Here is a 15,707-nt window from a genome sequence, read left to right as displayed (position 1 = left end):
CAACTTCAACGAAGAAAGGGTTGAACGAACTTCCGCTTGAAATTGCTCTTGTTCCTCCTTAGATCTGGCAATTCTGGCCTCAAATCGTTGCATAGCTTGATCCATCATCACTGTGATGTGGTCAATAAGAGAACTCTGTATACCCTGGGCTGCACTATTCATAGCGGTGGCGACCTGTTCTGCCATGACAACTCGCAGATCAACCATGCCCTTCTCAAGCCCTTCAATACGGTGCTGATTAGAAGGTGGAGCTCTCATTATTGTAGATCTTACTGCTCTGATACCAATTTGCTGTAGAATTAGCTTACACACACACCAAACAATACACAACACTGAGTTACCCAACAATACAAACTAGAACCAAATATATATTAGCACAATCGTAATGGTTACACAGAAAATAAGCTTTCCACTTTCGAGATGTGGCCTCTCCCAAGTCTACTACTCAATACAATTTCCAGATCCCCTTACTAACCCCCCTTCTTTCACTTTTACCTACCTCTGTCCTTAATATTATGAAATGACTTCTCTACCCTCCCTTCTAATAAAAGACTGATACTACACATCTTGGGCTTCTTTAACTTGGGCTTTTCTTCCTTTGGGCCTTCTAGCATAAGTAAACCTGATGGGTGGTTTATTTGAATTCACAGCATTTGAATTCACAGCATTTGAATTCACAGCAGTAAGTTTTGGAGAAATGTGGAGAGCGTCTTAGGAAGGAGACAGAGGTATCAATGCATCATAGTGGTAACAGACAACTTGGAGGCTTTTGCAGCTCCCAAATTTTTTCATCAATGTATCCCTAAGGATGTGATGGACATTTTTCAACAGATCTTAACTCGCAAGTTGAATAAGTGGTTGAGGTGCAGAATCGGGTATGAATACCCATTGTGGAATAACTTGGCAACTTATATGACCCGTAATGTTTGGGAATTCATGAAAACTGATGAACAAGGATGGGGAAATCTTTGACATTAAAATGGGTTTCAGCCCCAACGGTCAAGAGTTTAATGAAGTTCTGCGGCAAGAAAAAGAAATGCATTTGCTTTATTAAGTGGCAAAATGATACGTAAATTTTTCAGGTGGGTTCCTGCAGGGTCCTGGTATATGGCCAAAGTAGCTGAAGGTCATAATGCTACATAGGTGTTAGAAATTCATGACGCCACTTTTGAAGATCACCTTGATGATGAAGAGGCCCCAGGGTAGTCTGGGGGAGAATTTTAATTGCAAGGTTTCGAGGTGGGGTGTTTTAGTGTCATGCGGTACTCTTTACTCTTTAGTACTGATGGAATGTTTTTTTCCACTTTATTCCAAGTTAGTGTTCTATTATTTTTTGGTTTTTAGTTTTACTGTTAGGTCTGTTTTCCAAAGGCTAGGTGGTTACGCCCGTCATGTATCAGTGTTTAATGTTGGATCATATATGAATTCTTTTTTCCTAAAAGAAAATTTAGTTATGAGATCGTACATATTTGAATAAAGATTAATTTAGTTTTATAACTGAGGTACCATTATATTAGAGATGTACACAAAGATTGGTATCAGATAGGAAATTTGGGCTCCTGATAATTTTGTTCATGTTTACCTGTGAATGAAACCCATTTTTTAAAGATAAATAATTCGTTTTGTTAAAAAAAATAATTTTTCTTTATCTATTTGAAAAAGATAAAAATTAACTTTTGTATATTTATATATATTTTAAAAGAATTGTAGTGGGTATATACAAACTCATAATTTCTCAAATTTAATAATTTTATTTTAAATAATTAGTCCACTAAGTCAAGAACGTTTTTATAATTTATTTTATTTTAATGTTTGAAATAGTTGTTACTTGCATTGTCTAAAGTGTCATTGTGTTCAATTAGAACTCGAGACTATTTAAAAGTTTAAGAAACTATTTATAGGCATATTGTTATATGACTATATAATAAATTTAGTTTTAAAAAAGGAAGAAAGAAACCTTTAACTAATTTTTTTGTCATCTTCAAATCCAAAAGTATTATGTATTTATATATCTATTGTCTAATGTTATATCTTATTAGAAAAGGATAGAAAAACTCTTTACTCTCATCGATAATATACTTATATAATCTTCAAGCCAGATCTTTAAACATTGTTCTGTGTTTCTAGGTTGAGTTTTTCATTATTATAATTTGTCAAAATGTGATAGTAAGGAATGTTGTACTAGAATTAGTATTTTTGTTTTTCATATTATTCCAAATTATAAAAAATTAAGTAAAATATAATAAGTTTAAAGGATAAACGGGTATATTGTTAAAGTGAAAAACATATACATATTTTAATGATGTATTTTTATGAAAAAAATTACATTATTAAATTGATATTTTTATAATATTTTTCAGAAAGAAAAAAAGAACTAATAAAATATTAGAATTAGATAAAGTTTTGTAAAATAACAACAACTATCTGTTCGTGTCATGTTTACAAAAAATTCTTAGACGTAAATAGTCAACTATAAATTATTAGAATTAACCATGACACAATGATCATTTTATTGAAAATAATTTTTAATATAAAAATACTAATTTTGTTCGGTCATTATGTATAGTAATTGTTTAAATATTTCTGAAAATCACTACATAAGTTTCAAATATTCTTTTAAAACTTTTAATATACACTTTAATCGTCCAATGCACATAAATCTTATGTCTTTCAAAATTTAAAAATTATAGTACATTAACGTAAATGTATTTTTTATGGTATATAAGTGTTTACAATTTTTTTTATAGTAGTTTATATGCTTAAAAATATAAAATACATATCCAATTATTTAACATTCTTAATTTTATATATTTTTTCAAAATTTTCAAAATTTTGTAGATGGCAAAATATTCCCGTGTGCGAAGTACGGGCAAGATTGCTAGTTTCACTAATCTATTTATACTATATTATAATAGACGAAACATTAAAACTTTGGTAGTCGGTCGGTTGGTACCTGCTGAAATTACTTAATTACCCTTAATTGTTCTAATTCTAATTATTGGGTCGATCATTTCTAATTCTAATTGATATTGAAGTCAACTTCCTCTATTAATTTACCAATTTCAATTTTATTTTATATCAAATTCTATATCACTATAATTTATGTTAAATTCAACTTCTTCTACCAATTTAAATTTTAATTCATATCGAGTTCTATATCATTCTAATTTGTTACTTCGGGCTAAATTAAATTTAAACAAACTAAATATAATTATTAAGATTTGATTGATATATAATGTGACTCGGGCTAAGATAAAATAATAATACCATCAACACTTCTAAAAAAATTATAGTAATGAACTTGGATAAACAAAATAATATATTTTATTTATCCATGATAAAAATATACATTATACAAATAATTCAGCCTAACACAAAACTAAAATAAAAATACAATTCGACCAAAAAAATATATATACTAATTATTCAGTCTAATACAAAATTATCTTATTAATCCAGAATTTAAAAAAAATAAATTAAATTAAAAATAATTAGTTTGATTTGGTCGGTGTATTGGGCATCGGGCTTAAATAAAATAATGTAAATCACTGATCCGAGATCAATCAAATTAATATTAGACTAAGTATAATTCGTATTATATTCATGTGAAAAAAAATCAAATTTTACTTTGAACATTTTTTTATAAAAAATATACTTAAAATTATCAATAAAACTATATCGTTCAATCAGTAATATTGACTTTTTTAAATATCTTTTATAGAGTTATAGTTAATTGATTAAATAATCACCATGCTAAAATAATAGTTTTTAAGGTACCAACATAATGGAGACATTATATTTTTACCCTCAATAAAATAATAATATCATTATAATAATATTTCCCCCCTTACTAATGTTATCACTTTAAATAAGTTTTAATAATCTAAACAGTTATGAACATATACGTTTACTTATATAATTATCATGAAGCCATATCATTTAAAGTTTTAAATGAACAAAATTAAGAATTGAATTCAAGTATTTTTTTAAAAAATTATGTAATATTAAAAACAATCTGTGTCGTCCGTGCATCGCACGGGTTTTAAGCTAGTATATTATAATGGAAGAAATATTAAAAGTTTGGTAGTCGGTCGGTATTTGCTGAAATTACTTAATTACATTTGCTAATTAAAATAGACGAAATATTAAAAGTTTTGTAGTCGATCGGTACTTGCTGAAATTACTTATTACCCTTACTAATTAATATACAATTAAACTAATATTAATATAAAAGTCGACTTCTCCTAATTTCATATGAAGACTTCTCCAACTATATTATAATAAATGAAACATTAAAATTTTGGTAGTCGGTCGGTCGGTACTTGCTGAAATTACTTAATTACTCTTACTAATTAATATACAATTAAACTAATATTTATATATTCTTAAAGTGTACTCCTTAATTTACCCATTTTCCAAATGGGTACCCATAACCCATATTAAGTATAAAATTACTAGATCCATGGATATATCCACAAAATTTACCCAATGGGTAAATAAATTCACCCATGACCCATATTAAGTATAAAATCTATATATCCATGGATATATCCATATAAGTTTACCCATTTTTTTACCCATCAAAACACTAAACATGGAACTTTTTTGAATTTTAAAATTTAAACATCTTATCTAAGGAAAGATTTGCATGATTTTCTCACATCTGTTACAACACTAATTCAATGATAATTATTGGTTTCCTTATTCTCTCTCATTCTTTGCAAGCATGACCTAATTTTTTCATCACCTACTTCAGTTTGAACGAATTGTTGTTTAGTATATCTAAACTATTCCTCCATTTTTATTAGTTAATTAGTGAGTCTCATCTTATGAATTTAGTTGATTTATATTTTTTCTACAGCCAGTTCATTTGATGGGTTGGTTTTGTATGTAAAGTTTTGAGGATAATAGCTCAAGATTTTTGACCTAATTTTTTTATAAAATTCTTCATGAAGATTTGATGTGTATCATGTTCGTCATACAAGTTTACATAATATGCTGTTCATCTGTTAAAACCAGGTTCATGATTTACTGAATATATCCGGATGAATTCTCGAGGAACAAGTACATCGGGTATTCATCTCCTTTGTCAGTTTACTTATAATAACATCGTTTAGCAGATATCTGATTTGATCATGATTTTCTTATAGGTTCAAAACGACGTGTTCGTGGACGCAATGTTGAAAATGTGTTTAAAAATCCATCAGAATCGGAGAATCAAGGTAGTGTACACTTTGATTCCATTTCTAATTCGTTTATTGAAAGTGATAATAATGTTCATGTATTATTTCAGTTGTCAAACGTCGTACGCGTGGGAAGAATGTGGACAAGAATCTCACAAATTCAGCAAACATATATGATACACGTAAGCTTTCTCTAAAGAATTTCAGATTGGTTGATCTGTATATACGTTTGACAGACGATGTTATGTAACATACCATGTATCTTCTCCGACCGAGCATATGAGTAATGATAATGTACATTGTTATACATATATTTGATGTGCTTATGTTAATAAAACAGGTCATTCTGTAAGAACTCCGTTATCAAGTATTGATCAAAGCGTGATACCAGAACAGGGTATTGGTCTCATTATTTATCCGCCTGATTGTTTTTATACATGGGTTGATAAATGTGTCCTGAAGTTTCTATTAACATTCAGGAATAAGACAGCTTTCGAAAGGTGTGTTTCATAGCGGAGTTGCTGCAAAACTGGAAAGTAATAGAATGATATCAGATTACATCAATGGTATCATTCTTCATCAATTCTGATTGTTATTATACAGATTTTGTAATGATGACTTCAGTTTGCATATATGTGTCGTGTTGCTGTTAATAATAAAATAGGTCATTCAGTAACAACTCCGCAATCAATGATTTATCAAAGCGTGACACCAGAACAAGGTATTTGTATTATTGTTTATCCGTCTGATTCTTTTAATACGTGCATTTATAATTCTATTAAATCAGGAATAAGACAGTTTTCGAAAGGTATTTTGCATAGCGGACTTACAGCAAATCTGAAGAGCAATAGAATGACATCAGAGTACAATAATGATATCATTCTTTATCCATTCTGATTGGTATCCAACATTTTTTCCAATTTTATCTTTGATCATTTATTATATCTGTTGTGTTGCTGTTAATATTTTAAGCCTAATATATTGTTAAATCATCAATAGGTAAAATATGGATGGATTTTACCTATTACTACTGATTAACAACTTCATGCAGGTATTGTTTCATCTCAGTTTACACTTTTAAAGCAACAACCGCAAAGTATTCTAAAGAGTCCTCTTTCAATATTTGATGAAAATATATCTCCTAATATTTCAGTAGCCTCAAAACCAGGTTAATTTTAAAATAGTTTGATCAACATCTTATTCCAGCCTATTAGGAGATGTTGGTCATGTTTCATGTTTCCATTTATTTTCCATCTTCTATGTAGTGCGAAAAGTAAGAATTCGTTCAAAAAATTTGAACAAACAAAATCTCGGTGTTTTTCGTAACACCTTAGTAGATGGAGAAAACAATAGAATGACACCAAAGCACAATAATGGTATCATTCTTACTCCATTCCGAGATGTATCATACCTTTTTATAATTGTGCCATCAATTTTCCTATATTTATTGTGTTTCAGTTAATAATATAGGCCATCCAATGACAACTCCTCTATCAAGATCTGATGAACGTGTGCCGCCTAATATATCGTTAAGATCGTCTAGAGGTAAAATTTAGTTGGATTTATTTCACGATTACTATTTTTAACATCTATTAGGCTAGAATTTATAGCGGAGACATGCTTTAGGTAGTATTTCATCTCAGAATTCACGGTTAACACTGCAAACGCAAAGTGTTCTGCAGACCTCTCTTGCAGAAAATCTTGAAAGCCACATAATTTGTTCAGAAGAACCTAATGGTATAATTCTTGATATATCTCATTTTTCTGATACATCTGTAATTAAATTGCTTTTGAAATTATGGATTTTGTGGGAATAGTTGCAGCAATGAACAATAGATCTATGATGCAGCCTGTTGCGGTAAAAAAATCACAATCGTGTCTGCCGAGTCCTCTATCAAGATTTGATCAAAATATATCTCCTAATATTCCATCAAATTCAAAATCAGGTTATTTTTCATTACTTTTATAAACTTCTTATTTTAGTCTATGTATGAGTGTTTATCGGCGCAAATGCTAAAATATATTTCCCATCTTCTATGTCGTGCATAAAGTTAGGATTCGTCCAAAGAATTTCAACAAAGAAAATCTCGGTGTATTTCGTAGCACCTTACCAGATTTGAGAAAAATATCCGGACAATGTACTACATCGCCTAATATTCAGTTTTCTTCTGCAACTAATCCACACTCATCAGGTAATTTTTTAAACAATAAAATGCAATTCCAGATGTATCAGTTGATTACGAAATTATGTCAAATTCTAAAAATTTCAGTATTCTGTAAAATATTTTTTCAGGGATGTATTCCTCTTCTCAGACTGGTGAACAAAGTACAAATCAATTTCTACGCATAATATTGCCAAACGTTCCTATCAAAGGTATCAAATTTTGTGGCTTATTCCTGAATTACAAAACTTTGAAGGATTATTTAAACAATGTGTCATGTTTAATACTCTGCATCTACTAATGTATATTATGCAAAACATAATAGTAAAAATGCAGAAATTCAGAATAGTAACAGCAGTGGAAACAGTTCTCTCATATTCTCAATTCCTGAATCCTGTGTGACAACCGTTCACAAACAAAAAGGTGTCAAAAAGAAAATTGTTGCTGACAGTGAAGAAGAACAGAATCCTTCAAAAAAGTTTTGTGGAAAACTATCACCAGGTCCTTCATCGTTCAATACAGCAAATGTAAAGAGTACATGTGAAAAAGGTGAAAGTTCTAGGCAAAAAAATTTAATGAATGAGTTCAACGATGTTGATGACAATGTTACAATCGACAGTGATACAATATGTGGAGGTATTAATTATTTGTTTTCGAATAATGTGTTTAATTCTGCAGGACATTAATAATTATTTTACTGTCTGAAGCATCACCTACTTTTGCTCAAAGATGATTTTTAAAAATTTCCATTTTTTTCGACAGACATGGCAAGTGAAATTGAGGATATTGATGAAGAATATTTGAGCAATAATCAATCTATGCGGGACAGATACTTGGATCTTGGGGCCCTTGATAAAATCTGTTCGAAGTGTGATGCTGTCATGTGGACTCACGAAAAAAACAATAAGAGTTCTCTTAATAAGCCACCAACATTTTCTCTTTGTTATAAAAATGGTCAAGTCGTACTGGATAAGGAGAAACAGCTTCCTGAACCTCTGGCTACTCTCCTTACTGGTGGTGTTCATTTTAAGCATTTCAAATAAAACATAAGGTTTTACAATTGCATGTTTGCCATGAGTTCTACTGGAGGAAAGATTGACCATTCAATAAACAGAGGTGGTGATCCATATTGCTTCAAGGTCCTAGGTGTTAATTACCACAATATAGGAAGTCTGGTCCTAACTGACGATAACACTCCAAAGTTTTGTCAGCTTTATATCTATGACACAGAGGACAAAATCAACAACAGGATCAATGCAGTTAATGGTTGCAGGGATGTTGTTAATGAAGAAATTGTACAAGTTTTGTTGCATATGTTGGATGAGCATAACAAGTTGGTTAAAGGTTTTCGTATGGCTCGCGAAAGGGTTAGGCAAAATGCAGTAGATGAGTTTAAATTGGTTCTGATTTCATCGAGTTCAGCAAGTGGCCGACCAAATCACATTGCTCCATCAAATGAGGTAGCAAGATTGATTGTTATTTCTCCTTATGCAAAAGGCTGTTGAGATACTGTCATTGATTCTAGAGTTGACGGATTACAGAGGATTTTTGAGACCGATCCACGTTTCATGCAACTTCAATATCCATTACTTTTCCCTTACGGAGATATTGGATATTACCGTGAGATCCCATTAAATAGACCTGTGAAGCATTCTAAGAGAGATGTAGAAGTTATCGAATCTGAAGATCCTGACGAAAAAGGTGCCAGAAAGTATATTATAATGAGAGAGTTTTATAATTATAAACTAATGATACGTCTTTCAGAAGGTACAAATTTGCTATTTAACAAAAGTATAATTTCTCATTCAGCTATTCAACTTTGTGATAATTAATTTATATTCGATGAATTTATACCTTGTACTGTAAAAGGTTTGACACCACATCTTGGAGGTCGTTTATGGCAGCAATATGTTGTGGATGCTTTCACCGCAATTGAGCAGTACAGATTGGACTGGATTAGAGACCATCAAACTACTATAAGATCTGGTCTCTACCATAATATCAGAGATGCAATGCAAAAGGGAGATAGAAATCCATCCAATATTGGTAAATCAATCATTCTTCCCGCTTCATTCACCGAAAGTAAGCGCTATATGACTCAGTATTTTAAAGACTCATTACCAATATGTCGAACTTTAGGACATCCTTCATTATTCCTTACTATGACCACTAATACAAAATGGCCCGAAATTCAGCGCATGTTAAAACATATGTCTGGTGTTGATGTTGCTGATGCACTTGATGTTGTAGCCAGAGTCTTTAAAATGAAGGTTGATCAACTTATGGATATGATTAAAAAGAAAAATTGTTTTGGCAGATGTATAGGAGGTATCATTTTAGCTAAGTTTTTTTATACTCATTTTATTATTCCTAAATTGTTCTATCAAATTGCACTTTTAGTATATATTTTGCCTGATACCAACCGTTTTTCTACAATATTTCCATAGTGATGCATGTAATTGAATTTCAGAAGCGTGGATTGCCTCACGCTCATATATTAATTTGGTTGCACCCCGACGATAGACCTAAAATAACTGGGCAAATTGATAAAATGGTATCAGCTGAAATTCCCGATCCAGAAATTGATCCAGTTGGATATAATGCCGTGAGCAATTATATGATCCACGGACCATGTGGTCCTGATTATACTAAATCTCCATGCATGGTCAAAGGCAGCTGTATAAAGCATTTTCCTAAGCGGTATTTTCATTAACATCCTTAAATTATAAATACTTTACTTTGTTAATACCTCCAGTTTTATTACCAGATTTTTTATAATTTTAAAAATGTTTTGTTAAAGGTATAATTCTCATACATTTTTTGATGAGTGTGGATTCCCCATATATAAAAGAAGGAGGATTGGAATTACCATTAACAAGAAGGGGGTCAATCTTGATAATCGCTTTATTGTCCCATTCAATCGCGATCTTTTGGTGCATTTTCAATGCCAAATGAATCTGGAGATTTGCAATAATTTAAGATCATTAAAGTACCTTTGCAAATACTGTCTAAAGGGTCATGACACGACAACAATATGTTTGAGGAAAACATGTACAAGTACTTCTGCAACAATCCCAAAAAAAAAAAAAGGTCTGATTGATGAAGTAAAACATTATTTGGATGGGAGATATGTTTGCGCGTTAGAAGCATCTTGCTGGATATTTGCTTTTGACATTCATTCCCGTTGGCCATCGGTAGAGAGGTTACCGATACATTTACCAGGCGAGAAGCATGTTTCGTTTAACTCTGGAGATGTCTTGGAGGATGTTTGCGACAAGGCAATATAAAAAAAACCAAGTTAGAAGCATGGTTTGATGCAAATCAGACTTTCCCAAATGCGAGGAATTATAGTTATTCTGAATTTCCAAATAAATTTACTTGGCATCGTCGACCTGGTATCTGGAAAGAAAGGAAAAGAGGAGATGTTATTGGGAGACTCTCTGAAGTGCATTCATCAAGTGGTGAACTATTATATCTCCGCATGCTGTTACTTAGGAAGAAAGGTTCCATGTCTTTTGAAGATCTTAAAACTGTTAATGGACACATCCACGAAATATTCAAGAAAGCTTGCGCGACCCTTGGTCTTCTACAAAATGATAACCAAGGGCATGAAGCAATTGCCGAGAACTCCCATACATCATTGCCTCCACAGTTACGTGCAATGTTTGTCAATATTTTGGCATATAGTCCTATTTCAGATCCACTTAGACTTTGGGAAGCTAATTGGCAATGTATGTCAGACGATATTCTCATCATCAGGCGACATATGCTTAATGATCCTCATCTATACCTATCAGACGAAGATTTGAAGAATTATGCACTTGCAGATTTATATCTCATTATCATACTACCTGAATAATTAACATAATTTTGTTTTAGATATTATATGTAGTATACTTTTAAACTAACATAACACTTCATATATATTTTTTCCCGCAGAAATTGAAAAATTGTTTAATGACATCGGGAAAAGTTTGAAGGACTACGCGATAATGCCATTTCCAAGTGGAGTTTATTTTAGCAATGCTGTTAACAGACTACTCCAAGAAGAAACTTCATATGATAAAGAAGAACTAAAAATTTTGCATGAAAAGAATCATGGAATGCTCAACCCTGAACAGAAGAACGTTTACGATTCTATCATACAAAATGTTTATAATAAGGTAGGTGGTGTTTTCTTTGTATATGGAAGTGGAGGATGCGGCAAAACATTTCTGTAGCAGACATTATGTTGTCGCCTTCGTTCAGAAGGAAAGATTATGCTTCCTGTTGCCTCATATGGAATAGCAGCCGTATTGTTGCCTGGTGGTAGAACTGCACATTCAAGATTCCATATTCCTTTGAAACTTGATCAGGACAGTACAGCCAGAATCAGACATGGGACCGATATTGCAGAATTAATCCAACAAACTAATTTGATCATTTGGGATGAAGCGCCAATGCAACATCGTCCTGCCTTTGAATTTGTTGACCGTTCTTTGAGGGATATAATGTCTGCTATTGACAAAAGGAGAGCAAAGAAGCCATTTGGTGGTATCACAGTAGTTTTTGGCGGAGATTATAGGCAGATTTTACCCGTGATTCCAAAGGCATCCAAAGCTGAAATAGTAGGTTCCACCCTTAATAAATCAAAGATTTGGGAATTTTTCCAAGTATACTTAAGCAAAATATGCGGCTTCATGTAGGAAATACAGAAATGGAGAATAAGGTTATAGCGGATTTCAGTAAATGGCAGCTTTTAGTTGGCGATGGTAAAGTTGAGAACTTTAGTCCTGATGCAGACACTGGTGAAATGTTAATAAAGATTCCAGATCAATATGTTGTTCATACCACGCAAAATCCTATAGAAAGTCTTTTTGAAATAACTTACCCGAATTTTCTAAAAAACATGTCTTCACATTCTTATCTAAGATCAAGAGCTATCCTAACACCAACTAATATTGTGGTGGACGACATCAATAACAGCATTCTTGAGAAAATTCCTGGACCTCTACACACATATCTTAGTTAGGATTCAATTGACGATGCTGGTGATGAAGATAATGATTTTAGATTAGCATTTTCAGTAGAGTACCTGAACTCATTAAATATGCCTTGCATTCCTAAGCGCGAGTTAAACATCAAGATTGGCGTCGTTGTCATGCTTATGAGAAATTTAAACCAAATTATGGGATTGTGTAACGGCACACGAATGATTGTGACATCCTGTAAGAAAAATAGTATTGAGTGTGAAATATTATGCGGATCCCATGTTGGGTCAAAATATTTGATCCCAAGGATAAAGATGATTCCAACAGATACCAGCTGGCCTTTTGAGTTTAAAAGAATTCAGTTCCCACTTCAGATTTGTTATGCAATGATAATTAATAACAGCCAGGGCCAATCACTTGACACAGTTGGTCTATACCTTCCCAGAGCCGTGTTTTCTCATGGCCATGTCTACGTTTCCATCTCAAGAGTTACAAGACCAGAAGGTCTCCACATTCTCATCGACAGTGATGATGGTACCACCACAAATATTACATCAAATGTAGTCTATGAAGAAGTATTTTACAACCTACCGAGCATAAATGATGAGAATGTATCATACTAGTTATTTGTATTGCACATTTACAACCTGACTAAGTTACTCATCATTTTATTATAATTGGTAGTTTGAGAAATTTTTTGTTATTAAATTAGAATTATATCAGGTCATATTGGTTATTGATGCTCATATGCGAAGTAAAAGGCCGATTCTCGAATAGTTTTTTATGCATATCAAATTCTCAATATAATTAGATGTGATATGTTTTATATTGATAAGGAGACATTATGATAATCAGAGAAGATTATGGGATAACAACAATATGTATCAGATAACTAACTCATATTTAAATATTTGTTTAATATCACGTTTATGTTACTAATTGATCTTCTATTTTAACACAATCTTTTTTGGATGTATATATTAGTGTAAGCTGTTAAGGATCATCATACAACTCTAATAGATATCTATTGATTGAGATTTTCATGGACTAATTATCAGCCTATCACCTTAACTTTAAAGATAGTGTATATCTTTATTAAAAATATAGCCGATTGTCTTAAATGCTCCACACATTCGGATTTTTTTTGCTATATATCCAACTCACAAACTAATTTCAGAGTTCATATGGCAGAACATCCAAGTATAATTACAATTCATTACCTATTTGTTGATATGAACATTTAACATACTCCTTTTTTGATAACATCTATTAACTTTTTCATTACTCAGATATGCAGGACCATCATCATTTATCCAATCTGGATGGTAATCATACTGCTTGGATTTTGAAGGTCCGTGTGACAAGAATGTGGGTATCAACTAATCGACAAGGTGTCTTAGTCATGCACAATCTTATTCTATTGGACTGTGAGGTTTGATTGAATAACTATATGACTTATACCACATCTATGATTGTGTTTTCCAGCCTCTATCCTAAGATTTTCTTTTTTACAGAATAATCACATACTTGCAATTGTTCCACCAGCTCTTTGGAATTTGTTTTACTTTATCATTCATCCTGGCACATTGTTACGTATCAGAAATGTTCAGGTTCTTCCAGCTGCTGGGTTTTTTAGGCCTGTACGTTCTGCAAATTACATCATGTTTCTTCCCATCACTATGGTGGTGTTGGAACCTGAGGAAATTTTGAGTATACCGCGCCATAAATTTGATTTGGTTCCTGTGACGCTCTTCATTGTTCTGCTCTCGATGAGCTTCCTATTTGTTCCACTAGTATTGCGTATAAAATTTTCTTCATTGTTCTGCTCTCGATGAGCTTCCTATTTATTCCACTGGTATTGCGTTTAAAATTTTAGAACAAATCACTTACAATTTTTTTGTTTTTAACTTTAAGTTTATTTTGTAGATGTTATTGGAATTGTTGAACTCCTGCAACCAGTACAATCTATTATGACAAGATTTGGTGAAAAAGAAGTGTTACGCTTCAGAATTTCAGATGGCGTGTAAGACTCTTCAATAATTTTTTTGACAATTATAAAAATACTACGCCATCCTCCAATTTTCATATTTTACGTATTAACACTATTGAAGATCCATAAGTGTTTGACGTTTTATTATATTCATTTTAGGAGGGCCATCCAAGTGTGTTTTAGCGGTTCTTTGCCAACAAATTTTGAATCATTGTACCAAGTTACTGAAATTGAACCCAAAATTGTGATTCTGGCATCTGTTAAAGTCTTTATGTATTGAGGTTAATGTCTTATTTTTTTATATTGAAAACCTTTAAAATTGTAAGCCTTCTCATAAGTTATAGAATTTCTTCTAGCTCTTAAATAATATATATTTTTCGCTCTTAAAAACAGGAAGAGCGCAGATCTGCAATATTCCGTCAACAAAACTTTTTGTCAATCTTGATTATCCTGATGTCTTTTATTTGAGGCAGAGGTAACTAAATATAAATTATATATTTTTTATTTTTACATCATTTTTTTTCATATATACGCTTATAATTTTAACATACTTTGCAATATAGGTCGATGGACATTTGACAAATCCAAATTTGACGCTGCAGAACCATTCCCATCAACGAAGCTTGAAGACATTTTATTTTTACTGCATTTCTATTAAATTGATGAGACATGTCGTTTTTCAATTATTGGAATACTGATAAACTTTCTGATTCAACCGCATTATCGTATTTGTTTTTATTAAACTTATTTACAACGCTATGGATTATTTTATAATTTCTGTGTAAATCATAATTCTCTCAGTATTTGTCTTTATTAAATGTTGGAACAATTTTGATCACATTATCTCAACTCAACAGTTTAAATAAATACATTAATTTAATATGTATATTCTAAAGTTCTGAAAAAAGATGTTATATATAATTCCATTTCGAAAGAATCAAACAGATTCTGTTATAAATATTCATATAATTTTCATATCATATGCATATTTTTAAATGAATTAGAGAAACAAACAGAGTTATGAACAAAAATATACAAGTTAATAAAAAAATGGAATCAATAACACTTTGATTGTGATGATTGGATTAATTTAATTGATTAACCTTAATTAATTAATTAACTCAAAATTTAAAATATAATATTCCGTTACATCTAAATTGTACTTATATATTCAAGAATTATATTGAATAGATAGGAAGATAATTGATGATTAATGATATAATCATTCAGGATTATATTGTTGTCGGTCTTTATCGTACATATTTAAAAAAAAGTATCAATTAGCATCAACATACCAGATTGAATAAGATAATTGATGAATAATTAGAGAATCAATCAGGACCATATTATTGGCAGTCTTTATCATATAGTTAAAATAGAGTATCAATTAGCATCAATTTAC

At 31.4% G+C, this 15,707-nt stretch overlaps 1 protein-coding gene across 1 annotated transcript; it reads left to right on the top strand.

The window, feature by feature from the left end:
* The first annotated feature begins 8,418 nt into the window (after positions 1 to 8,418).
* Positions 8,419 to 11,204, top strand: LOC141665994 (uncharacterized). Its single transcript, XM_074471979.1, has 6 exons — positions 8,419 to 8,805; positions 8,887 to 9,112; positions 9,215 to 9,673; positions 9,793 to 10,045; positions 10,146 to 10,623; positions 10,671 to 11,204. Exons 1-6 carry the CDS (start codon positions 8,419 to 8,421, stop codon positions 11,202 to 11,204), a joined length of 2,337 nt encoding a protein of 778 aa, XP_074328080.1.
* The last annotated feature ends 4,503 nt before the right edge of the window (positions 11,205 to 15,707 follow it).

Source organism: Apium graveolens, chromosome 6 (assembly GCF_009905375.1).
Source record: "Apium graveolens cultivar Ventura chromosome 6, ASM990537v1, whole genome shotgun sequence".
Classification (NCBI taxonomy): domain Eukaryota; kingdom Viridiplantae; phylum Streptophyta; class Magnoliopsida; order Apiales; family Apiaceae; genus Apium; species Apium graveolens.
This window is presented reverse-complemented; position numbering and strand designations above follow the sequence as displayed.